General features: G+C 38.2%; 1 protein-coding gene across 7 annotated transcripts in view; it reads right to left on the bottom strand.

The window, feature by feature from the left end:
* Positions 1-2,910: 2,910 nt before the first annotated feature.
* gab1 (GRB2 associated binding protein 1) overlaps positions 2,911-27,876 on the bottom strand; it is a 107,278-nt gene continuing 82,312 nt past the window's right edge. For 4 of the 7 annotated variants that reach the window (XM_008111856.3, XM_062980909.1, XM_062980907.1 and 1 more), the window contains exons 2-12: positions 24,712-25,006; positions 21,405-21,618; positions 20,118-20,192; positions 18,259-18,860; positions 16,964-17,049; positions 16,207-16,513; positions 12,543-12,632; positions 8,526-8,619; positions 7,461-7,584; positions 6,604-6,726; positions 2,911-4,695 (exon numbers count right to left, since the gene is read on the bottom strand). In XM_008111856.3, coding sequence (XP_008110063.1) covers positions 4,537-4,695; positions 6,604-6,726; positions 7,461-7,584; positions 8,526-8,619; positions 12,543-12,632; positions 16,207-16,513; positions 16,964-17,049; positions 18,259-18,860; positions 20,118-20,192; positions 21,405-21,618; positions 24,712-25,006 — 2,169 coding nt within the window. In that variant the 3' untranslated portion in view covers positions 2,911-4,536. The remainder of the gene's footprint in view (positions 4,696-6,603; positions 6,727-7,460; positions 7,585-8,525; positions 8,620-12,542; positions 12,633-16,206; positions 16,514-16,963; positions 17,050-18,258; positions 18,861-20,117; positions 20,193-21,404; positions 21,619-24,711; positions 25,007-27,876) is intronic. The other 3 variants (XM_008111857.3, XM_003221662.4, XM_008111859.3) reach the window with 3 other exon arrangements.

The following is a 27,876-nucleotide window of genomic DNA, read 5'->3' as shown; positions in this document are numbered from 1 at the left end:
GGACAGCTATACAATAAATCTGGGTTGGAGCATGATTTTACCTTGGAAAATGGTGATCTAGCTCTGATGAGTAATTAATTTGATGTATAAGAGACATAGGTAAATTACATTTTTTTTAATCACAGATTGTATTTATTAAATATGTTGTGGTTAGTCAGAACTATTTTCTTTCTAACCAAAATCATGCCAGTTCTTGGAATGCTGTTTTAGAGGTTGTCTATACGTTCTCCAGTGGCGAAGTGTGTTAAAGCGCTGAACTGCTGAACTTGCGGACCAAAAGGTCACAGGTTCAAATCCGGGCAGCGGAATGAGCGCCCGCTGTTAGCCCCAGCTTCTGCCAACCTAGCAGTTCGAAAACATGCAAATGTGATCAATAGGTACCGCTCCGGCGGGAAGGTAACGGTGCTCCATGCAGTCATGCCGGCCACATGACCTTGGAGGTGTCTACGGACAACACCGGCTCTTCGGCTTAGAAATGGAGATAAGCACCAACCCCCAGAGTCGGAAACGACTGGACTTAATGTCAGGGGAAACCTTTACCTTTACCTTATACGTTCTATCTGAGGATTTCTATTATTACTTCTGAAGTTATATTGGTTGTATCTTTTCTATTAGTCTATAGTATATATATATTTAAAAAACCATAGCATCAAGGAAGTAGGAAGTTGTAGAAACCATTTTGGGAACAAAAATGAATTGGTTTGAATGTAGCAAAGAGAATATTATATGGTATGAGTGCAGAAGTGGGGATATAAGTAGATTCACACAACTATACACTTTTTTGAAGTTGTCACTCTTCAGGAAGAGTGTTTGTTCAACTGATTTGCACACTGAACAGTCTTGTAAAAGCGACAAGATATGTCCCGATTGTCATGTTTAATATGTTATGGTTCTGCTTGAATTGTGATCACTCATCATGGTTGAAGTGATCAACAAAGTACTCATCCTACTTAACAACGCAAGGTCTGTGTTTGACACTGGAACCATGAATTGTTTTCAGCAATCATTGCCTCCTCCTTTTGAAAGAATTAATTATATTTATAGGTGGGCGAAGAGCAGTGACAAAACAAAACATGATGAGAGTGCCTTATTCGTATTCTTTTTGTAATCGTGCAATAAAAGTAGGTATAAAATGTTCTTCTCTTGTAAATCCTCCTCCTTCTGTTTAAATTGACAGTGTGAGGATGAAACTAGGGCTGCAGGGTATATGAAAACTGCCATCCTCATCTTCCTCCAGATGGGAACCTCCTTTAAATTCCGGCTCCTCTGATGGTTTTCTTCTGTCGATAAGAAAAGGCCTTTGCTTCATGTAGAATATCTATGGACTCGATCCGTTGTGTGTTTTCCTTTTAAATAGAATTTCCCCAATAGCAAGGCAGAATTGTGGTTTAAAAAAAGAATGTTCTTTTGTCCTGTTATCAGATTCACTTGCCACTTCTAATTATTAAAAGCCTGAATGAGTCTCTCCATTCCCATCCCCATCCTACACAGAGGGTCAAAGGATGCTGATCAATGGGGTTGGGTGAAGAGAAAAAAAATCATTAGATGGAGATATCTCCCAGTTCAGTTTAATACATCAAGCCACTCATTTTAGTAGGTATATCATTACCATGGCTGTGAACCACGGTGGTGCAATGGGTTAAACCCTTGTGCCAGCTGAACTGCTGACCTGAAGGTTGGGTTGCTGACCTGAAGGTTGGCAGTTCAAATCTGTGAGAAGGGGTGAGATCCCGTCTGTCCGCTCTAGCTTGCAGGGACATGAGAGAAGCCTCCCAGCTGACACATCCGGGCGTCCCCTGGGCAACGTCTCTGTAGATAGCCAATTCTCTCACACCAGAAGCGACTTGCGGTATGTTCTCAAGTTGCTTCTGACATAATAAAAAAGTTACCATAGCTGCTTTCAGCTCTTTGCAATAGCACATCTTCCAACAATGGCAAATTGTAGCTTCCATATCATTGACATGGTGAATCCGTTCTGGGCTGTAGTACAGTTTTTATAGTCACTACCTAAGCTGCCAGTTAGAGATGTGCACGACATTTGTCTCATTTGTTTCATTCGTGTTTCTGTTTCATTTCATATCGTCCATTCAGATGGTACAAAACAGAAAGACCCCCAATGAAACAAAAACTGCCTCAAAATGAAAGGCAGGCGGGAGCCGATATCGGCTCCAAGCCTGCCTTTCGAATCGATCAGCTGTAGGCCCTGTGGGGCCCAGGTGTGTACAGGCCTGGCAGGGAATGGAAGGAGGTTGGGGGTGGCTGAGTCGCCCTTTGCCCGGTTCCTTATCGGGCATTTGAGTGGCGCTGGCTGCTTCTGTGGCCTTGGCTGGTGCTTCCCACCCCTCCGGAAAAAAAAACCCCACAACAAATGTCTGACGAAAACAGATCAGGGCCTCGACGAAAGCCGGGACATGAAAGAGAACAAGGTAAGTCCCGAAAGCCCATCTCTAGTGCCAGTCTACTCCCAGGATAGTTTATTTACAGTTCAGACTTTAAAGTTTGATACATGTTAGCTGAGTGAGTCAATGTGATGTAGTGGGGTTTGCATGCTGGATTAAGGTTCAAATTCCACACTCAGCCCTGAAAATCCACCGGGTGACCTTCAGCAAGTCATACTTCATCTTAAGAGCAATGCAGTGGCAACCCTTCCCAAACAAACCACCTCAAGAAAATCCCATGATAGTAGTGACGTAAGTTGGAAACAACTCAAAGTCATACATCACATGACAGCATATTGACTACTCTTCTGATATGGAAGTCTCCAGCCATGGCTGCTTTCCAATGCATAATGCTAAGCCAACCATAAGAAATCCACACAAAAGTCACACCGGAGCCTTGCAATGGGATCACTTTGCAAACACATTGGTAATGTTTTGGTGAAGGCTTAATCAACAGCTTCCACACATCAGAAACTGAACAATTTGAATTTATTTAAAATTCATCTCAAAATGCAACATGTTTAGTTTTTTTAAAAAAACACTCAAAACATCAAAATACTTCTAATTTAAAAAGAAACCTTGTTAGGAATAAAGAAGATTTACATACTGTTCAATTGGGTGGAAGCAGGGAAATGGTCAATTAGGCACAGTGATTAAGGCCAATATCTCTAAATTCATTCAATATTTAGGAAGTATGAAGAAATTACTTGAATGCAACTGTATAAGGGTGAATTAGTAGATCATTTCCATCATGACATGACCGATGAATTTATTAAGAGGTACTTTAAAGACAACTATGCTTCCCCTCCCACTTTGTGAAAATTAAGTCTCTTGGAGATGCTATTTATTTGGTGAAGGGATAGAATCAAGAAATAAAAGTACTCAATATGAATGCTGTACCTTGGGAGAGGAATTCTTGTTGTTGTTTAAAAATGGGATCATTTTATTATAGCATCTCTCTAAAAACAGCCCAAGATGTTGAAAGATACCAACTGCATAGGAATTTAAATATAAGGCTAAGCGGAAAACTAGGCATAATACGAATCATTGAAAGAGCACTATGGTGTCATGACATAATATTTCCATCTGAATTGCAATCTAATTTAAACAGAAAAATATCACAGTATCTTCTAGTACTACAAACAGTGAATGTCAAACTGTTTCATTTATTTTCATATCAAAAACCAATACTAAGGCTTGGCAGCAGTACAAAACTAAAAATGTATTGTTCAAACCTGATAATTGTGTTAGCACCATAGTGCTAGAGTACGTACCTGATGCTAAAGTTTCTACCTTCTGTAAATAATGTAAAAGTTGTGGCTTGCAATTAAAGTGTTGAGATCACTTATACTACACACCATTGTCAGTGTGCGGGATTGTATTGTGTTTAATTCTTCAGTGCAAAGATCCCTCCCTGCAGAATCCTCACTCTCTGAACAATGAACACTGTCATCAGTGAAAATGCACTAGGAGTGCCCCTATTAGTGTGCTATTGCATACAAAAGACAGAAGGGTAAATCCTAAAACCCATAAAGACTAACTCACAGCCATTTGTGTTAGGAAGGTAACCTGTAGACTTCCAGATATTCTTTGCATGTATTAAATACAAAACATAGGTATTTAACAAATCATTTTTGACATTTCAAGTAGATTAAAACTGTGAAACTATCTCTTACTAATTAGTACTGAACTATTAAAATGCACTTCAAATCTTAACTTTAATATGATACAAGTAGCTTACTTCCTAGAATGTTATTGAGTAGTGTCAAAGGGGAGAAAAGTGTTAAAATACATTAGATAGGGAAAGCTGATCCAACATTTCAACAGGAAAAAAGTGCATAAACCATTGTAATACTACAAATGTATTAACTTCAGGCCAAACTGTTTTCTGGGACCTAATCAATACTATTTTACACATACATATTACACATCATACAGTTCACCCAATCATACAGGTTACTATTTTATCTCACTGCTGACATCTTGATTTTGTATGTTTGGGAAAAAAAGTATAACCCAGTCCTTTTCTGTCATACCATGGCATAACTGCAGCACTTTTTATGAACATTTCAATAGGATAATAAAGGGATGAGCTCTTTCATTTTACACTTTTTATTGGAGTTTCAGATTCTGTAGATTGCCTGCCATCAGTCCAAGCTTCCCGCGTACTCTTCAGTGCTAAAGTTTTTTGTTGGTCAACCACAACGTAATCAACTCTTTCGTCAGGAACACTGCTGCCAGAACCACTGCTCTTCTTCTGGAAAAGGAATCAAGAAGGGGAAAATTAAGATGAGTTAAAACAAGTCTGAGAGCCAGTGTGGTGTACTGGTTTGAGCATAGGACAATGACAATGGAGACCAAGGTTCAGATCCCAATCAACCATTTTTTTCTGTGTCAGGCACGACTTGAGAAACTACAAGTTACTTCTGGTATGAGAGAAATGGACGTATGCAAGGACGTTGCCCAGGGGACGCCTAGATGTTTGATGTTTTACCATCCTTGTGGGAGGCTTCTCTCATGTCCCCGCATGGGGAACTGGAGCTGACAGAAGGAGCTCACTTGCTCTCCCAAGATTCGAACCACTGACCTGTTGGTCAGCAGTCCTGCCGGCACAAGGGTTTAATCCATTGTGCCACCGGGGGCTCCTACCATTGATATCTATTGGATGACTTGGGGAAAGTCACACTTTTCGAGCCTCATAGGAAGACAATGGCAAAACCTCCTCTGAAGAAATCATGCCAAGAACACCCATAAGTGGATTACCATAAGTCAAAAATGACTTGAAAGTACAGAACAACAACGACAAAACAAGCACTGTATATGGACTAGCTGCAGAATGTTTCTTAGACGTTTCTGTTGGATAAGAGAAAGAACAAAAGTCCACTTCTTCCCCCATTTCTCCCAGGTGTTCACCCATCACCTCCTGCAGCACTGTTTTGGAGTTTCCTCTGAGGGCTCTTCCACAAAGCCATATAACCCAGAGTATCAAGGCAGGTGATCCACGATATCTGCTTTGAACCGGGGTATCTGAGTCCACACTGTCATATATTCCAGTTCAATGTGGATTTTAAACAGCGGTGTGGAAGGGGACTGAGTCAGAGGAGACGGGAGCTGCAGGAAAAAGGACCCAGAGGCAGAAATGTTTCAATTTCTCCATCTTGAGCATACCAGGAGCAGTCTTAAAGGCAGTTTGGATCAATGTCTCTAAAAACAGGAATACCCACATTTCAGTTTTAAAAATGGTTCTAGGTAAGATGTCTATCTTCAAAGGTGATACAAAAAATGTCCTCAGTTTAACAAGAATGGGAAGTGACATTTACAATTCCAGAGGTCTCCATTCTGCAAGACCGAATTAGTAGATTAATCAGATAAAACTTTATCTCATTCACTGGCAAGAAGAAAATTCAATCACCAACAAAAATGGAGATCCTAAGGCCATTGCATTTTTGCAGTAATTTGTACAGTAATGAGGAGTGATGGGACTGGAAAAGAAGATACTGAATGTATCTTTTCCCTTAACAACAAGTGATATGCTGAGTGCCCCTGACATATTGTATAAGAAAAGAGGGGGAGTTGTTTTAAAAAAAAAGTAAGAGCAAGGAATTTGTTACTCTCCAAAAGTTGTTCAACTCCCAACTCCCTTCAGCACTAACCAGGACAGACAGTAGTCAGGGATGATGTAGGTTGGGGCCCAAGTGCATTTGGGAGGCTACAAGTTCCCCATCTTTGCTGTGTGTGAACTTCTTTTTGCATGGGCTCCTCATCAACAGGAGACTGATTTACCCCATAGTATTTCCCCATGCTATATAGAGGATTTTATTCCAATTAAGAAATGTTATCCCATCCATCATGAAAAGCCCCCACTCAGACACACTTTGAAGGATGTAATTGTGTCAATTTTTAATTATAAGGAAAAACAAGCACAAGTCATTAATCTGAGTTAAGTATATTTCATTAACCTTTAGTTCTCCCAAAATATAAAGAAAAGATACACTGTAGTTTGAAAGTCTTTGATGGATATTTCCTGAGATGACTGGCTTCTAGAGAGAGAATACAGAAATGTTGTGCACTATAACTCTCCAAATCCTCCAGCTAACATGCCTGGGGAATTCTGTCAAAAATGTAACTTTTCTAACTGCTGTTTAGAGTGTTATATTTTGCATACCTTGCGAGGAGGGGTAGATTTCCCGGAGTCCAAATCCAAATCTAAATATTCCACTTGCTTGTCTCCTTTTGGTTTTATCATAGGGCTGCTTCCTCCATCAAGACTATTACTTCCAAACAAAGTCTGAAATTGTAATTGAAATAATTCATTCAGCAACATTTTTAATAGAATGGAGAACATGATTAGACATGACTTTAAAGATCCAGTATTTTACACCGACACCGTTTTAAATAAAAGCTAGAACAATAACATTTAATATCTGTGATCATAATGGCATTCCTTGCTGAAAAAACAAAAAAAATGGCTATAGGAGAGGCATGTTAGAAGTTTAGAAAATTGTGTACAGAACAGAGAGATTGATAAAGGAGGAAAATGTTCTTTTATCCCAAGAAATTGAACAATAGGGATCAAAAGGCTTAAATCCAACATAATTTTCAGCCACTTTGCTATCAATAGTACTTAAAACTTGTGGAAAACCTGACCCCCCCCCCCCCCACTCCCTTCCACCCAGAAGATTTCAAAGGTAAAGCGAGGTCCGCAAGAGACAGAAATGACTCTCCTCCCTAGTAACTAGAGAAGTTACTGATGCAGGGACAACGTCAGTACAACATAACAGACAAAGACTATACAACAGAACTATAGAAAATACTTTTGAAAAAGGCGTAGACACAGAAAACCAACACATGCACCATGAAGAGCAATGTTTGTTTTTAAGAATGCTAATTTAGAAGTATGTCTGAAAATGTGCCAATGAAAAAGGTCAAGATGGCTCTTCTTAAAAAAATGAAACACCCTTGAACTCAAAACACAACATAAGGGCTACATAGTAAGCATATTTGAAATGTGAAATAACATACTGGATCATCACTGGACTGATTTGGATTCATGGCTACATAATTTTCTTCACTGTCATGTGAGTCACTACTAGATGTTGTGCTGTGAACGGAATCTGGCCGAGGCGATAATGGAAACCTGGAGGAACTAAATTGAGAGATTAAATTGGAAGATCTATAAGTTTCACAAATGTCTTATTGATACCAAATATTTGTAGTCTATTTTTCTTCATTAATGTTAAAGGCAGTCTTCATTTAAAAAAAAACCCACAATATACAATAAACGTAAAAGTCACTAAGGAGAACAGCAGCTTCAGAGTTTGGAAATGTCAATGCTGGCATTACTGCATTACTATTAAATTGATAAAGAAATTGAGTTATGTTGATGTTAAAACATTAAACATGGGCTCTGGGGCAAAAAGGGCAAATCAGCCCTTATGATGAGGTTGTAAGACACATGCTAATATTAGTGCCACCAACAGAAAAAGCACCTGCATTTCTAAGGATCACAATTCATTTTTAGATATGTTTATATGGGCAAAAAGTGTATCTTAGAATCAAATATAGTATATCAAATTTAACACCCACACTCTATTTTTCCAGCAGCAGCTTTACCCGCCACCATCAGAAGCATTTCTTTGCCACTGGGAAGTTGGCAGCAGCCATCTAGCCATTTCCCATAAATGAGTCCATAACAACAGGCATCCATGGGGACCATGGAGATCTTCCAGATGTCCCAGTAGATGATCTTATTACCAGGCATCCAGCTAGGGGAAAATAACTGGCTGTCTTGTCTACCACCTTTCCCACCAAGAAGAAAATGGACATGTTGGGGACAGAGGACTGCAGCTAAGAAAATGTGGTTTGAGAGGATTGTGTTTGATGCCGACAGTACAGCTTTTAGATCTTTACAACAAGCAAACAAGTGAATTACAATGACATAAATCCAACTTATGATGTTGTAACTCACAGCTTTAAGATTACTCCATTCTAGTGAGTTCACACATTCATTGTAGTCAAAATTCACAACAGTCAAAACAGAAAGAATACATCTATCGTGACTATATAAGAAAGGGAAAAAAGACTTACTCTCGTGTAAAACTTCTGGTGATGGGAGATCTAACTGGAGCTGGCAATTCTTCCCATTCAGGGAGAGGTTTTATTTCCAGTGGTGCTGGTTTTACTATTTTAAAAAACATGGGGGCAGGGAGAGAAAAGAATAATAATGTACTTTCAAGCAGGGCACTGTAGAATCTCTTAGCATTGCAGCAAGGAAATACATTTTGCTGCGCAAATGTACCGGTATTTAAACATTAGAGAAGTTATTTCAAAATAATATTTTTCTTTCAAAATATTTGGGTTACTTGATTTACACATGAGATAGGTTTCTCATTTAACAGTAAATAATACCAAATTACATCCTAGGGAAAAGGCAATTGAAAACTTCAGGAGCTAAAAGAATGGTCAATGTACACTTTGTTCTATAAATTTAATTGTTAAGGCAATTAATTGTTCAAATGTGAATGGCTTAGTTGCTGTAGTAAGTATAGAATTGCTTTCTCTAAAATATAAGACAGGATGGGCAGTCATCAAGGATACAGGAATTCTCTCTTGTCCACCCAGATTCACTGTGGACCCCACTAGTTAACATCTGTAAAACTTCTAGTTCACTTCTAATTTCTCAAAAATTGGTTTAGAGCAGTGGTTCTCAACCTGTGGGTCCCCAGATGTTTTGGCCTTCAACTCCCAGAAATCCTAACAGCTGATAAACTGGCTGGGATTTCTGGAAATTGTAGGCCAAAACACCTGGGGACCCACAGGTTGAGAACCACTGATTTTAGGAAGAGCTCTCAAGACTCCAAAAGTAGCCTATGTTGGAAGACTGTAAATGTCCATATTTCCTACCCATGACTGAAGAGGAGGGAAAACAGAGTTGACTTTATACCAGTATAAGCTTTTCAGGTGCATTTTTCTTCTCTACGTGTACATGTGTCTTCAAGTCACCCACTGATTTATGGCAACCCTGTGAATTTCATGGGGTTTTCTGTAGCAAAGAATGCTCAGAGGTGCACTGATATAAAGTCAGATCTTTATCTTGCAAGTGGTATTTCAGTAAACACTCATCAAACTGTACTTGCAAAGTGAAAAGTATGATACCTGTGTCTCATGTACTATATCCAAGCCAGATCTGTTGCTTAGGAAAATGTCTACATTGAAAGTAGCTTCAAATGTGTCTTTTAAGTATATGAGAATCTAAGCTGCAATTACTAACTTAACAACACGATAACATCATTATAACCCTAACTAGGTCTCGGTATTACATGATTAAATTCAGGAAAGCCTTGCCAGCAGTCTACATTGATATCAATTACATAACTGCTGTTTATTGAAAAATTGAATTCTGAGCAAATAAGCTATGTCCTAACATTACCCTGCAATTAAAAATAATGTTTAAAAATCCATGTAAATGTTGACATGAATTATATTAGGACTATATTATCTCCAGGCTATCCTACTTGTATATGTATATAGAACAAATGTAAGCAACTTAAAGAACCAGGCTGTTCACATTCACTACTTTTATATGAGGTTTCTGACACTGTATTCCTAGGAACATCAACTCAGACATAAGCTCACTGACTTGAGTGGAAATTCCTCTCTCTCAAATGTACATAAGATTACAGCATTAAACAGTTTTTAAAAGTACTTCCAAGATTTAAGAGACTGCTTTCTGCAAATGCGCAAACAAGCAGTCGCAGGAGACTGTACTATACAAGAATTCAAGGCATTTAAGTGTTCCGGGCAGGCTGGAGTAGCAGTCCTTCCAGAGAAGCTGTCTAAAAAGCATTTTAAATTATTCATCCTAAATTTAGGTGAGGTATCATCCAAACTGAAATACTTTTACCAACAAGCCCTCTGATTCACTGCCAAATATAAACAAGGGCAGAATCCAATAGTGAATGTTTACTAACAGAATGTCAGAATCTACAGAGACTGGAGGAGGAATCACCTCTCCTGCTCTGTGCCTCTTAGCCATTTCTGGTGGGCCAAGAAACTATCAACAGACATTTTTAGTTGGCATAGGAAGGTATGAGAGGTCGGATGAAAAGTATTATTATTATTATTAACAATAACAACAACAAAAAACAACAACTTTATATACCGTTCTATCTCCCCGGAGGAACTCAGGGTGGTTTCCAACATAGGTAAAGCATTCAATTATCAACATAAAACATACTACAACAACAACAATAAAACATCAACGTAATTACTATTAACACAACATAGTCATGTAGAATTAAAACCAGATTCAAATGCTGATCCTTTGGGTGAGATTCAACTACCAATGGACAAGATCCTAGGGAGCATCTGGGCAACTCTGAAAGGCTGGGCCAGGGTAGGTGCAATGAAGTAGCATAGAGATAATGTTCAAAACTGGTGGCCAGGATAGAGCCTGGGTTTCTCAATCTCAAGGCTTGTTGAGCAGCTATGAGAGGGTTAAACTTGTGCAACGATGTATCGCAGGGCCGGGAAATTATTCAAAGGCAGCATTTAATCAGTGTAAATGTACACTTAACATTGATTTGTTTGTTTGAAGTATTTTTCTTCCCAGACCACTAGTCTTCCCAAAGCAACACACAACAGATAAAAACTTTTTTTTTAAAAAAGAATAGAGCCACTTTAACAATGGGTTTTAAAAGCCAAACATTCTTTGAGGACAGATTAAAACAATCCCAAAAGCCAACCCTAAACCTAGTTCAAAGAACCAAAGGTTATTTGGAATAACACAGTCTTGGATGCTCACTGAAAACTCAGCTTGACATCCTTCAGACGTGAATTCTCCAACAAAGATAGTACTACTGAGAAAGTTCAGTCTTGTGTATTCACTGACCAAGTCCCTATGGTGAAATCTGCAACAGCACCTCCATTGATATATATTTATAGTCACTGAATCTCACAGAAATTATGAATACTAGTTTACTTTATATGTTTACAATATACATTTCTACTAAGATGTCAGAGGCGACATCTCAAAGTAATAAAAATGTCCTTAAAAGTTTCCTTGTTCCACAATGTAGTAAACAACTGTCTCCGCAGAAAATAGGTCAGACTGTGAAGAATATTGTTCCATATTTTGCTTTACACATTTCTTCCCTTTGGCATCATAAAATGTTTATTATATGTTCACTCATTATTTGTTTATTGTATGTTTAGACCATCATAAGGAACAGGTGCAGGAATTAAGTCTAAGTGATCTCTTGTGATCTCTGCATTGGAAGTTATTTCTACTTAAAACCCAGTTCCTGCTGGCTGGTTTTTATTTTCTAGCAAAGCAGGAGAGGAAAAAGAAAACAAATTTTATTTTGCTTAAAGTCTTATATAGACCTTTATTCCCATCCCAAATATTCCAGGTTCTGGGTCTATTGGATCTATAATGTTATCCTGTCTCAAATTAGGTTACATATAGATGCAAGCCCCAAATATTTTTTAAAAGAAAAAAAATCAGCAGACCTTAGGTTGATAGCAAGTGTTTTTGACAATGGAACCCTTCCGCGTATTTACTGGGATTCTAAAACTCTCACCCAGATTCCACTGAAAATTTACATATTAGATGCAAAATTGCAAGTTGGCAAATGTGAGACTGTAACTTTTCAAATTGCTTTTGTTTTTATTAAAAACTCTATCTATGTGACAACATGGGATATGCGAGCATAATACAAATCTATCATTAAAATAACTTAAAAATACGCACTTTCCCTTCTTCACCACATATCACAACCATATACCTCATCAAGCATTTCATACTGGAAATATTAGTTAAAATAACATAGAGGAGGAAAAATATATTTGAAAACAAAAAATAAATATGTAGCAACAAATATTAAGCTGACTGGAAGAAAAATTGGTTAAACACATATTTCAGCAAGTTTTTTTTTCCATACCACGTGGTGCTTTTCCTTAATCATAAAATTTTGTAGCTAACATGTAAATGGAAACATGAATTGAGATAGTAAAGGAAGAAATAACAAGGTTGTACAAGAATTTCATGTTTACATGATTTTATCATATAGAGCCCCAGAGAGCATGCAGTGCTGATGTACATACCCTTTCTTCTTGCAGTAAATTCACCTATTGTTTGTGAATCTGTTCGCTCTAAACCATGGTGTTTAGGTCTTAAAATTTTAGGGCTCTGACCTAATTGGTAAAAAAAAGAGAATCTTTCTTAATATAGGATCTTTTAAAAATTATAATCAGTGGGGAGGTAAGAGGCTAGAAACCTATAAACAAGCTGCCAGGCCTCTTGCAGAAATATTGCATAGAAAAGGAAAAGGCAAGTGACTGGCAGAAAGAGTTTTGCAGTGTGGCTAAAGCTCATGCTGGGGAGTAGGCACAGTAGCCAGAAGGCATGCAGGAAATTTGCTTCAAGGAAGCAATAAGATATAATGCCATGAAGAAATGAGGTTTTCCCTCCCCCGCTTAAAGTCTGGTTTATTACAGTATTGACATGACAAGAGCAATACTGTAGGGAAAGAAACTGCTCCCTTCTCCAACAGTTAGGGAGACCTCATCTGCTTGTAGGTTTCTGGACTGTGGTCTGTTTCCTTGACATGTTTTCCTTAGAAATACCCTATAAAGTACACTTCCATGAAGAACAAAGCATGACTATGATATAGCGAGAACCTTGCATGCCAGACATACATATCACATACTCAGTGGAGAAGGAGGTGAATCAATGCATATCTACATGCATCTCAATTTTAATTTTTAAAATTTAGTTTCTCTATGAAGTCTGCACATAGTCCTAATATGCCCCTGGAGGAATTTCATGTTAGTAGCAGGTGGCAACCTAGTGTCGGGATGAAACGAAACAGTGCAGCATCTATTAATTTCCTCTCTAAGGTGAACAAAGTAATGGATCCTGGCAAACCAATGAGGGAAAACTTGTTTCTCCTAATTCTGATCCCAGAAATAGTTACAATTAACATGATAAAATCCAAACCTATTTCAGATACATAATGTATCAGCCATGTATTACATCATGAAAACTCTGTTCCATGATGAATTTCCAGTCCAATTTGTAATATGGTTTAGTTTCTGAATACAGCTTCATAACAATAATTTCCCCATCAAATAGGTTTTTGCTTTATTAATCTTCATTTTAGAATTATGCACAATATCATCTTGTAAACATTTTTTAAATTAAAAATGTCAGTGACAATTACTTTAACTTGCAATGTTTACTGTGTCAGAAGTGAATTGAGAACATACTGCAAGTCGCTTCTGGTGTGAGAGAATCGGCCGTCTACAAAGATGTTGCCTGGATGTGTTACCATTCTGCTGAGAGGCTTCTCTCACATCTCCACATGAGAATCTAGGGCTGACAGGCAGGAGCTCACCCTGTCTCATCTCATGGATTTGAATCACCAACCTTTGGTTCAGCAGTTCAGCCGACACAATGGTTTAACCCATTGCGCCACTGCGGGAATGATGTTCAGCAACAAAGAAAACGTACACTTCAAGCATTATCTTTCTCATTCCATTCATCTCCCTATAAATATACTCCTGGACTACCACCATCACCATCATCATCACCACCACCACCATTACCAAACACAATTTGAATGCAAAGAAGCCTAACCTCAGTCAACTAGATTAGGCTCACTGAATTAATGGAATGATCATGGTTTTATCCTAAGAATCCTGGGATTTGTAGTTTAGGGAGAGGAATTAGAATTCTTGGCCAGAGATCTCTAATACAGAAATACTACAAGCTTCAGGATTCCATGGGCTGCAGCTATGGCAGTTAAAATGGGATCATAGTGTTGTAATTGTCTTGTATGAAAGGGCCTCAAGTGTTGTATTGATTTACCAAATTCCAGCTGATTCAGTGAGTCAACTCTAATTGGGACTACCAAATGAAATGAGGCCTGAATATATATGGCAGCCTGAGAGTATTCATGTTCTTTTGATTTAGATGGACACTACTCAGTGGTGCTGAGAGCGGATAGGATTTTCCCAAACAAAACTCCTATTTGCTATCAATGCTGTTTCCAAAGTATCATCACCAACACATGCAAGCTTTGAAAGATTAAAAGCAGCAAAAAGAGTAATTGCGACATATACATAATTCAACATAGGTGGCATCAAAAAGATAACTCAAACAGCATTTCTGACATGTTCTCAAGTATCTGTTGTCTTTTCTGAAAGTTACCTATGTCTATATTTATATATGCTAGGTTGGAACTAGACTTCTCACTCTACAAACATAAGTGCTCCTTCCATTTACACAGTATACAGTTGAGATCTACAACAGTAGGAGGAGAACAGGATGGTCATTTTAGTCTAATTCTCCCTCTCCCTTTAGAACCCCACCGCCATTTCCAATTAGGGTCCAGAAAGCTGTCCAATCTAATAGAGCCATTCTCCAGGAGAACAGACAACCGTAGTGGTGAAGTGGGAATAAAATAAATCTGCCACCCTGTTCTGTTCTTTCGCTAAGTAAAAATCTGGACCCAACCCAGTAATCCGCAATGCATTACCCTTACCAAGGATGTTGGCTCACACAGTGTCTTTATAAAATCCCTTTCAAAGCTTTAAGAATTAATAGATGATCTATCTCAATTATAGAGCAAGAGATGAAGGCCTTTGCAGGACACCACATACATTGTTAAAGCAAACTTTTGTGTCCCCATAAAGCACAATACATAAAGATCTAAATGGGCAGCGTAGACCACCAGACTGTCAACTGCTCAAAAGATTGTTCATATTTGGTTGTTCAAAGCAACCTCATATTTGTTCATATGAAATTACTTTGATCTGAATAATTGAAAATAGAAAGCTGTTAACTTTTAGTAAAGGAAAGGGTTTTCACTTGGCATTAAGTCTAGTCGTGTCCGACTCTGTGGGTTGGTGCTCATCTCCATTTCTAAGCCGAAGAGCTGCCGTTGTCCATAGACAAGGTCATGTGACCGGCATGACTGCATGGAGCGGCATTACCTTCCCACCAGAGCGGTACCTGTTGATCTACTCACATTTGCATGTTTTCAAACTACTAGGTTGACAAAAACTGGGGCTAATAGCGGGAACTCACCTTGCTCCCCAGATTCGAACCACTGACCTTTCAGTCAGCAAGTTCAGCAGCTCAGCTGTTTAACCTGCTATGTCACCTGATTGATTTCTACTTAAGCACAAAAACTTTTTTTTTCAATTAACAAAGAGGTCAGCAGGAAAAAAATAATTTATGAAAAGTCTAAATTCTATGGATCCATCTGAACCTTCTATAGGTTGCTTGCCTCCAATGTGAGTTAGGTAACCTGGAGCAAAGGAACATGAACACCAGTGCAAACTCCACCATTAACATCGCCATGTGCTTGACTACTTTGGAGATGTGCACACACTTTAGCATGACGATCTGATAAAGGATTATAAGTGCATTTAGCTGAAATACTATGACAGAGGTAGCCATGTTGGGAAACTCTGCCTCAGCAGCATTCCCTATCATAAATAAATCAGAATATAAATCTGTCTCCCCAGCATGGGTTCTGGAAAAAAATGAGAATATACTTTCTGATTTATTTTGCAGGTGATGAGCTGTATAATCTCTTGATTTATTATAAAACTTATATGGCAAACATATACCATGCATATGTTTTATTGGATGGTTTATAACCTATTTATACAGTTATCTTGATTTTTATTCTCTCGATAACAATGCTTATAAATCTCAGCAAGCCCTCAGAGCACCTGGCAGTGAGCGCCCTTGCCTCACCTTTCCTGTCTGGCTTGAGGTTCCTATCCACGGGCGGTGGTTCACATTCTGCAACAGGGACTGGCCTTCTGGGAGGAGTCTTCGGACTAGACCGAAAGCCCATGTGTGCTGGTGGAGGGACTTGCATTCCAAACAGCGAAAAGTCAAAGGTGCCCGGAGTCATTGGCACATAGTTCGTCATTTCTTGAATTGGTTCAGTGAAACTGCTCGAATGCTGCCGTGGAGGAGAATTTGGGTTCATGGGGACGTAATTTTCATCAAGCTCTTCACTTGAAACACTTCCCACAGTTAGTAGGCTTTTGTTTTTCTAAAAGGAATGACAAATGTTTTAACAATAAAATTTCACTTTCCAAGCTAGATTTCTCCATACCCAACAGAGCTTCTTTCTAAAGTGCATCTTACCAGCTCAAAAACCAACTCTCTGTTTTGTAATTAACTACATCAATCATACACATTTTAGCTAGGCTCGTGAAGGATGATAGTTTGACCCTCATCCTAAGCCCTGAAGTTACACTCATTCCTCAAGTTACATTCATTCCTCAGATTGATTTAGCTTTCTCCAACTCCACATGATACCTGAAGGGATGATGGGGGCTGTAATCAAGCATACTTGGAGGACACCAAGTTAGGAAAATCTATATTACAGCTGAATATTATGTGTAAATACACTTCATATGCCCTTTCTGTTCTCAGAGAATATATATGAAAGTGCATACCCTATTAAGATGACAATACTGATAATTAAAATCAGACTTACAAAGTGGTTTTGGAAGCCTTCCAGTGAACTTGATCTGTCATTCGCAAATGTTCGTGGAACAAAATAGCAATCTTGAGATCCAATATCTAAAAATAAAACGAGGTAAGTAACTCAATAGCATAAGAACACACAATTGTCGTCAAATGGGGGAGATATTGGTTTTGTTGCCAGTAGAACCAGCTTGGATTTATGGTTTTGTTTTGTTTGTTTTTTTCAAAAATCCACTCAATACAAAAATAAGGACAAATAAGGATTGATTCTATATGAACTACATTCAGTCTAACAGCCTAAGAACCTAACAAATGAAGAATGCAAACCATTCACAGACCTACATATGTAAGCCCACTTAGTCATGACACAAAAATGTCCTGTCAAAAATGTAACATCTTCACCATGAGATAAAAGACCAACTCATGAGAGAAGCAAGTTAACTTAAAAGATCATCTAATTTGAACCCTGGCCAATTTAAGAAATGCAATAATGATGCATCTCTGATGAGTGGACACTACAGGCTGTGCTTTAAAAACTTTCAAATAAGATTCAAGGGATAAGACTTCCAGGCAAACACACTGTATGAGTTGGCCTAGCCATCCCAAGGATGTTTAATCCTAATTGTCATGCTATAAAGACTCTTAATATGGGGGAATGTGTCAATGATATTTTCCTGTTTGCATTTACTTTATTGCCCTGCAGAGCAATTAAACCAAGTAAACAAAGATCTTAGAGACTCAGAGAAGTTGTTTAGATTAAGTGAGGGGTTCTGGGTGCAACACAATAAGAAATAGAAGGATTACACACTTGTTTTCCTTTTAATTTCTCTAATGCAGATCCTTAGCACACCCCATCCAGGATACCTTGAGGTGCAAATGGTTTGGATGCTACAAAGCTCCATTATCTTTTACATTGTCTCCCAAGACTCACAAATACATTCTCAGTGCTAACCCAAGTTATTTTGCTTCAAGGAGGTGGACAATATGGCTAGTTCCACACCTGCTAAATTCCAGAAACCAAACCAGACTGGCAACTGAATCTTAGATTCCAGTGATGGCACAACACCCACTATTAAAGGCTATCCCACAAGCTAGTTTAGGCGGCCAGAACAACTCCCAAAGCAATGTCCTCACATACCTGGTCACTGTTTCCTGCCCTCCAGCATCTGCTGCATAAGGAATGTTTCCTCACTCTGCCTCACAATGAGATTGGCCCTAACTGGTTTTGACAGACTGAATCTTACAAGTTCAGTGAAAAGAAAGGAAATTTGTGTTAAAGCATAACCAAGAAATGACAACACCAACCTCTACGGAATATATTGAAATCCATGGTGGAAATAGTGTTGCTGCGTGAGGGGGGCATGCTCCCCGTAGGGACGCAGTAGCTGCTATCAGTGTCTGAGGAAGTACGGGAGATACTAGATGCTTCCACAGGTGAGCGGTCTGAAGAATAATGAGGTTTTGGTGGCCGAGGTGGAGGAACATCTGGAATGGTCTCAAGCTTTGAACTCTGAGCCAACGATCCTTCTGGAAAAGTCCGTGGGATCTGGTAGGTACTTCCAGGTGTGGGTGGAATGTCATAACTAATGGAAAAGTGCCTCATTTGAGCATCAAGAGAAGAGGGAACAGACGGGGCACTGAAAACATGTTGCTCTCCATCTGCATCAGTTGCAGATGGAGAAGCCTTCGGTAAAACATCCTGTGAATAACTCCTTGGAAGGTTATAAAGGCTACCATCTACTGACACTGAGGTAGCCCTTGGTGGGGGAGAGTCATACACACTTGGCTGTTGAAAAAATCCATTCACTGTATGCTTATTCAATGATTGAACAGATGTTTTATGAGAAGGCACATTATCATTGCAGTCTGTTTCAGAAAAAGCTGCTTTTGATGCATCAGCCTGTGACCTAAAAAATACAAAATTTCTTTTTAAAAAAAATGAATTATTCAGGTTATTATAGAAGCAAATTCCTTATGAAATAACGAGCTTCAAACAGTGAATCAAAACAGCATGCTAAAATGACTTCCACTTTAGTGACTGCTGTCATCCAGTTGTCACATATGAAATTGGTTCTTCTACAGCTGGTCCATGAGATCACAAAAAGTCGGAAGCGACTGAATGAATAAACACCACCACCACCACCACCACCAGAGAAGTAGGATGGGACAAGCTTCTTCTTGTTTAATATTTAAGAGGCTGCATGTTGGGTTGGGGCAGAAGAACAATATCTTTTTCATTCTCTGACCCGAAGTGTAGTTGTTACTTTAACGATGCACTGCATTTCCACAACATATTGCTGAGGTCTCAGTTTCCATTCTGTCATGGAAGTGGGTAATAGTTCAGCATTGTGGAAGCCTCCTTTAAAATCTGGATCACTGACATTGAAGCCATCAGCTTGTCTTGCATTCTGTCTTGTTGATTTCAGTTTGAGAGGGTTCTGCAAGAACAGCTGAGTTTGACAATAAAATGCAGCCATAAAGAAGATGACTTATGGGACCACTTCTATAACTAATATTTGCAATGCTAGATAACAGTCACCATGTGGAACTGAGTTAATTATTGCTATTAGCTGGCCTTATCTTAGTTATTCAAATGGAAGACTGTTGTTGTTTTGCTTGTTTTACCAAAAGATGCTGAAATAACATATTCTGTTTTGCATGGTTTTGAAATCATGTACTGTAGTTGATAAAGCATTTCAGTATCTACATTAAAAGACAGTCATGAGGTGAAATGCTAAAATTAATTATGAAGAATATGGTATCTTAGAAAAGAAATCCCAGACTCTTCCATGACTGCTTATCTGTCACAGTAGTATTTCCCAAACACTGGTTTTTAAGTGTTTTGAACTTCTTCCTTGAGAATTTTAGGTCATTGGCCAAGGCAGCTGAGGCTTCTGAGAGTTGAAATAAAAAAAAAATGAGACAACTAAAGTTTAGGAATCACTGAATTACAGGAAATCCATACAAACTACAACAAATCAGTCCACACTTGGAAGTCAAATTTTCTTATGATACTTGCAATTTTTTGCACTGGTTATTATAATCCACAGCAAAACATGCACTATATATATGTGCACACAAAGAAATCAAAATTGTTACAGGCAAATTACAACTTCTTGGTTAAATTCTAAACACAGATGCCAAACAATAATCATTACACTCACTGCAAAGGAACTTTTTTACTTTCAAAATCCTCCAGCAGTAAATACTCCTCCCCTTCTTCTGAGAGAATGTAAGAGCTGGTTTACAGGTACATGATAAAAATTGAGAGATATCAGAAATGCACATTATCTTTCATGATCCTCAAAGGCTTTTTGAAAAGCAATGCCTTCTTCTGCTTCAAAAAACCTCCAAACAATCCCTTCTACTAAATTGCTAGTCCAAATTAAAGAAGACACATTTAATCAATTATTGAATAGTAAATCAACAGTTATGGAAATCCCATTGAGTCAACATTCTACTTGAGATTTAGGATGTCGACTTTAACATATTTTTTAACAGTATGTTAAGATTAAGATTGTTAAACAGCAATGAGATATTGACTTCTTGGTGAAAAACAAGATCCACAATCCACTGTGGGTTTAGTGCAATTGTTTAAATGCCCACTGAAATTCCACCAAAATCCCCACATAGGAAAAATGTGGCTCCTTTAGTACATCAGTTGTATCACTTCTAGTTCAAAGGGCTGGCTATTAAGGAGCAGAAGAAATTGATTTCCTAAACCAATTCATCCGGTAACAGTGAAAGAGCCAAAAAATTGTGAATCAAATGTTGAAATTAGGTGGTGCAAATTGACTGCCCAATATGATAGCACTACAACTGCACTGAAATATTAAAGTGAAAAGCAGCATTACATAGCAGTGGAGGCATAAAAATGCAATATTCTTTGCCCTTCCCCCATTATACATTATACATTAAAAATGTATATTTTAATTCATAATGTATTTTAATAGTTTTAACTGTTTTATGTTCTGTTTTATATTGGTTTGTATGGGCATCTAATTGTTGCCACTGTTGTAAGCCGCCCTGAGTCCTTTCGGGTGAGAAGGACGGGATATAAATGTGAGAAATAAATAAATAAATATCTCACTACAGAGTATTTTAATCAATTAAGCTGTGGACCTGCAATTGAGTGAAGTAGTAAAAGCAAAAGCAATTATTTCTGCAGTGCAGTGTTTGACCATGTACAGTGTTTGACCATGTATAGGTTCAGCATCTCTTATGTGTTCTGTATTTTGGAACACTTTCTTGTAAGATATATGTGTGTGTGTCTGTGTGTGTGTGTATAGGGATATCTTGGAGGTGGATCCCTAGTCTAAACAAGAAATAAATTCATTTTTCATATGCACCTAATACACATAGCCTCACGGTCATTTTATAAACAATATTTTCAAAGAGATAACTTTTCTAAATTGACTACATCTTTTAAGAAATCAAAAATTAGCATTTACCTTGGTGGTCCTGGCTTCTTGCTCTGACAGTTAACCAGTAGCAAGTAGTCTTGTGGATCTTCTTGACTTGAGGCAGATTCGACGGGTGGGATGTTAATCAGCTGATACGGAGGTGGTAGCGACGGTTCAGGTTGTGCAGATGGCAGGGAGGTATTGACAGTTAAGGGTAATTCAGTTGCGGCTGGCACAGAACTGCCAGGTGGCTTCACAGCATCTGAAAAATGCAGGAACAATCAAGTCATTCCAAGGTTAATACATTTAACCTTTACAAAATGGTTAATGCATTTTACCTTTTCAAAATTAGGCATGACAGTCAAAAACTGTTTTAATCTGTTACATCTACTGATATCCATTTTAATAACTTTCTAACCTACATAAATTTCTTTTAAATAACAATGAAGCATCAGGGTGATGTAGTAGTTTGAATGTTGGACTATGACTCCAGGAAACAGGGTTTGAATCCCCACTCAGCCACAGAAACCCATCGGATGACCATGAGCAAGTCAAACTCTCTTAGCCTTAGAAGAAGGCAATGGGAAAACATCCTCTGAAATAAATCTTAGGATCATCATAAGTCAAGAATGACTCGGAGGCACACAACACATAATAAAAAAAAATTGGACATTTTTCTCATCCTAGTGTAACAGTTTAATTAATATCATATTCATGCCTAAGGATCTTTACTACATAGATATGGAAAGAGGCAATGGAAAAGAGATGAATCAGCCATAAAATGAAATGATTATGTGGCTCTGGAACCCATTTTCAAGGGATGAGTCACTACGGACATCTGTGCAGAAGCAAACAGGTTGAATGCACTTCAGATTGATATCAAGAAAAAAAATTGTATAGATACCATGACAACAGATCTTAAATACATAGCGTATAAGAGGTATGGGAGCTATTCTCAGAATGTGTTTTGTCTGCAACTGGAAACTGCAAGCAAATCACTAAAAGGACAAGGAACCTATGAATCATATACATTTATTTTAATTTGAAACTCTCACACAAATGGTAGTACAACATACGGCCAAAGTGCCTGTGTTTCTCCCACCCTACTTGTACTTTATTACCTTAGTTATTAAAGTGTTGGAAAGCATTTATTATATAAAATCACAGGTTTGCATTCAAACTACAGCATCATCCAACTGTCTTTCAGTTTTCTCCACCATTTTTCTTGCAATCATCATACAAATTACTATATACATTCCATGGTTCGTACACTTTTAAACTGTTTCCCTCCACAAGTCATTTCTTTTTCATCTCCCAACTGGGAGATGGAGAAATAGCACCCCTTTTCTAAAGAAGGAAGGAAAAGTGACATCTTCTTCTGCCTGGTGGAAGGGTGCTGCTTCTTCTTCCCTCTTTAGAAAATCGTTTCTGGTAATGCACACCTCAAAGTTCAATGGTACATTAGACTCGAGTAAATATGGTACTGCTTGTCATACAGCAAGGTAGCAAGAAACAAGTGATGAAATTTCCTCTTCTACAGAACCACTATTGTTGTATGCCTTCAAGTCATTTCCGACTTAAGGCAACCCTATCATGGAACTTTCTTGCCAAGATTTCTTCAGACAAAGTTTGCCATTGCCTTTCTTTGAGGCTAAGAAAGTACAATTTACCCATGGCCTCCCAGTGGGTTTCCATGGCTGAATAGGGTTTAAACCTTGGTTTCCAGAGTTTTACTCCAGCACAACTATATCATGCTGGCTTTCTCATTGAGGCCTAAATACACCAGATCCCATCTGTTCCTGGAAACTAAGCAGGTTCAGACTAAGTAAAGGCTTGGATGGGAGACTGCAAACGTATACTGGGTGCGGTTTTAGGCTGTGTTTTAGAGGAATGAACTGACAAAAGCATCTCTGAGTATTGTTTGCCTAAGAAAAGCTATGAAATTCATAGGTTCACTGGAAGTCATTAATAAAGACTTAAAGGTGCATCCACGTACACGTGCACACACATAAACAAAGAACCATTAGCTGTCTCCAGTTTCTATTTCAGCATTCCTATTACTATAACGTCTGCACAAAAGTTATTTGATTTGTGCACTTTATTTCTCAAGAAACATAGAAAACAGCATACAAACTATTCAGATTCAAGTGAAGCCCTTAGCTATTAGTTAAGATCAAGGAGAGTGGAAACCAGTCACTAATTCCAAAAGCTGAGCAAAAGATCAGACCTTGGTAGGGGGGGGGAGGTGCTCTTTATTGTCTTCCTTTCTCTTGTCCTTTTATTTTCTGTTTGTTGTAAAGCAAAAATATAAAACCTGTGAACTTCCAGGTGTTGCACACTACTAACTTCTTGTTTCGGATGTCAAAGGTGAAAGATCTCCAGAAGTAAGGAATTTGAGAATTGCTGCTTTACCTCATTATATAAATATTAAAATTTTTAACTGGAATCTGTGTAATTTCTTCCAATTTACTCAGTAACTATTACCCTTCCTCAGAAGGAGAAGCAGTGTTGTCAGAAGCTGCTGTTGCCTCTGCATCGCCTTGAGTTCAGCCTCATAAAACTGAAGTAGTAATTGCAGCAGCAGCATCAGTAGATGCAAGAAGCCATATCTAATGAATCAATAATCTATCATTTAGAAATCCAGTAAGATTAGATTCCTCAGAACTCCTTATTAGATTCCTTAGAACTCCACATTTTGCACCAAAATGATCAGCTGAATGCATTTACTGCATAGATGTGAGTACATTCTGAAATCTCACAAGAGTGGTAGTTTGGGACTTGAAGGCTACAACACTGCACAAATTTAGATTTTTTTTAAAAAAATGTCATTAAGAGGGTGTCTTTCAAATCAATTGCGAGGAATCAGTCTGGTACTTCACAACCTCTGAGGATGCCTACCATAGATGTGGGTGAAATGTCAGGAGAGAATACTTCTAGAACATGGCCATACAGCCCGGAAAACATACAACAACCCTGTGATCCCAGCCATGAAAGCCTTCAGCAACACACAGCTCAAAGGTATCCTCCCGAGCTGGCACTGGCCTTTAACTTATCTACAGGCCATACCAAAATCCATAATATTGGTCCCAAAAACCCACCTCATACATGAGGTCAACTTATACACCCATATATACAGTTCACATAAATGTAAGCAAGAAAGAATTCAGTGCTGTCATCTAATTACTACTCAATCAGAAGCCAATAAAACATTTTAAAAATAGAAATACATTTTAGTATGTGCATTTATAGAATTAGTACAATGTTTATGTATTTTAACTATGCTGTAACCCACCCAGAGCCACAAGGAGAGGTGGGTAAGAAATAAAATTATTATTCTTATTTAAAAAACTCTTACCTTCTTCAGTAGGATTGAACCCACAGATGTCACAAATACATCGAACCCACTTATTCATTTCCTCTTCACTGTCAGCCACTAGGTAGAAGACTCTATCTATGGTGTTAATGTCAAAAATATAACTGTTTTCAAATTCTTTTTTGTTAAATGTCAATCCAGCATCCACTTGCTGACACAAATTCAAGTCAATGATTCGAATTGGTTTCTTGGCATGGTCATTTTTGTAGTATTCCAGGACATCTGGATCCCCTGTCAGTCGACCGCTGCGGAGCACAAACCATCTCCTCTTCCATGCCTAAAGAAAGGAAGGGATAATAAAAATATCGAGGTTATTCATTTTTAAATGCATTCTTTACTGAGCCAGCGCTGAATACAATGTGTAAAGTTACAGTAAACAGCCAAAGCTTTAAAACTGCATTCTGAATTTAAGCGTTCAGTGTCCATGAGTTCTGCATCCATGGAGTCAACCAATCATGACTCAAAAAATTGAAACAAAATTCGAAAAGTAAATCTTGATTTAGTTGTGCTCCAAGCACTATGCTGATGTATAAGCATTTCCTGCTGTATCTTCCTGCCATTTCAAAACCCTCAGGCTTTCTCTAGTATCATTTCCTATACTACTGTACATAATGGGACTTGAGCATCTACAGATTTTGGAATCCAAGGGGAGGAGATGAAGTTTCTGGATTCAAACCTCAGTGAATACCAGGAGTCCACTGTATATAAAGTGACTGAGAAGACAAAGGAGGCAAAAAGTTGACCTATAATGCAATCCTATAAAGGCAGTACCTAAGTTATGAATAAGATAGGTTCTGTAGGTTTGTTCTTAAGTTGAATACACACATACACACACAAACATACACATGCATACAGAAGAGATAACACCACTGAAACATGTTTGTTTTTTGCTGTCTGTTCAGAGGATTTCACCTCTCTTTCTGCCCCTGTGATAATTGGATTTTGAAAAGTTTGGTTTGTTGTGGAAATAAGGATTAGTGAGAAAACTTCAGTCGGCACACCTTTTTCCCATGATAATCTCTTTCTGGAGTAAATTCCCCTTCCAAGGGGTAGATTTCTCTCACTTCCTGAAGTCTGACCCCTGTTCTGAACTATGAGTTGTTTGTAAGTCAGATATTTGTAACTTTGGGACTGCCTATACATGTCTACACCAGCACAAGTATGCAACCTTACTACTCCCTTTCCTTCCTGTGTCTTTTTTATAACTTATCTCCGCTCCACCAAACTGTAACTAAAATCAGCATATGAAAATCGAAACAAATACTAATATTTGTGTTCCTATTTTTGCTCTGAGTCTGTAATTTTACTACGTCTTCATAAGATAAAGCAGAAATGCTATGACAAGCAAAAATAGGAACACTGTGACAGTTATGATAATATTAAATCCTGATTACACCTTCCGCAAAGGCTTAAGAAATGTAATGTAATATAATGTACCATGTGGTACCAAAGCAAATATCTTTATAACTGATAACAAATAAACAAATTTGTGATTTTGGGTTTTACTTATTCTGGCATAACAAAACAGAATAGAACAATATGCTTTCTCTGTTTTCTATGGCTAAATGATGACTAAAACATTTTTTAAAAAAATCTAAGGCCTTACAGAATGACATGTTTGTCACTTTATGAAAATTACATTTTCTTTTGCTTGCCATCCAAAATGGAAGCATCAATGGGAGTATCAGCCACTTGCAAGTTTCATGAACTCTTCAACGTTTCATTTATGTCTTCAAGTAGGAATTAATGCTATAGTAAATTGGGCCATCGAGGGCTCTTCCACACAGCCATATAACTTAGAATATCAAAGCATGAAAATGTGGGATTTTATTCAGCTGCATGGAAGGGGCCTCAAACCTCGAGCTCCTTATTGTCAACAGCAGCCACATGGCTAGTGGTTTTGATGATGGTCAGTGTAGTTCAAAACATTTGGACAGAAGCAGCATGGGAACGATGCACAATCAACAAAATTATTATACAAGCTTCCACACAGCATGACCTAGAGATGCCACTGATTGTACCTAGGCATTCCACATGTAAACAATGTATCCTAAGCTAATTCTTTGTATTGTTATTTACAAGTTACATGTATACCCCTTTTTTCCTCCAATGAGGTCTAAATAATATGGATGATATATTGAGTACAGCATTTCTCCTAATGAAGCAGAGAGTATTTGAGGATTAGGACATCCGTAGGGATACCAAGGTGCTTGTTTATAAAGCTACTAGCTGTGCCCGGCCACGCGTTGCTGTGGCAAAGTCTGGTGGTATGGGAAATAAAGTATTGAGAAATTGATGGTAGTTAAGGTAAAGGGTCAAGGTTTTCCCCTGACATTAAGTCCAGTCATGTCTGACTCTAGGGGTTGGTGCTCATCTCCATTTATAAGCCGCAGAGCCGGCGTTGTCCGTAGCCTCCTCGAAAGTCATGTGGTCAGCATGACTGCATGGAGCGTCGTTACCTTCCCGCCGCAGAGGCACCTATTCATCTACTCTCATTTGTATGTTTTCGAACTTCTGGATTGGGAGAAGGTGGGGCTAATAGTGGGGGCTGTGTTCATCTGCGACCTTTGGGTCCAGAAGTTCAGCAGCTCAGCTGTTTAACACGCTGCGCCATCAGGGGAGCTTATTTTCTCAAGGTTGTGAATATACAATATTTCTGATTGTTTTTTGTCTGTTGGAGGCAAGTATGAATGTTGGAATTAGGGAAAATGATTAGCATGTAATGGGCTTGCAGCTTTAAAGCCTGGCTGTTTTCTGGCTGAGTGAATTTTTTGTTGGGAGGTGTTAGCTGGCCCTGATTGTTTCCTGTCTGGAATTCCCTTGTTTTGAGAGTGGTGTTGTTTGCAATATTTTATGTGCTTCTATTGTGTGTGTGTGTCAGAAAAGAGAGGATTTGCCAGACTTTGATGATGGGAATACTTTGTTGGGAGGTGTTAGGTGGCCCTGATTGTTTCCTGTGTGGAATGGCCCTGTTTTCAGATTGTTGTTCTTTATGTAGTGTTTTGATTTTAGAGATTGTATTGTTGTGTTTGATTATAGCAGAGTAATTTTTATATATTGATTTTATTGTTTTTGAATCTTTGGAGCCAGATTGTATTCATTTTTACAGTTGACAGCAACATAATAATAATAATAATAATAATAATA

Source organism: Anolis carolinensis, chromosome 5 (assembly GCF_035594765.1).
Source record: "Anolis carolinensis isolate JA03-04 chromosome 5, rAnoCar3.1.pri, whole genome shotgun sequence".
Taxonomy (NCBI): domain Eukaryota; kingdom Metazoa; phylum Chordata; class Lepidosauria; order Squamata; family Dactyloidae; genus Anolis; species Anolis carolinensis.
Note: the sequence above shows the minus strand (reverse complement) of the source record. Positions and strands in the feature narration are given on the sequence as shown.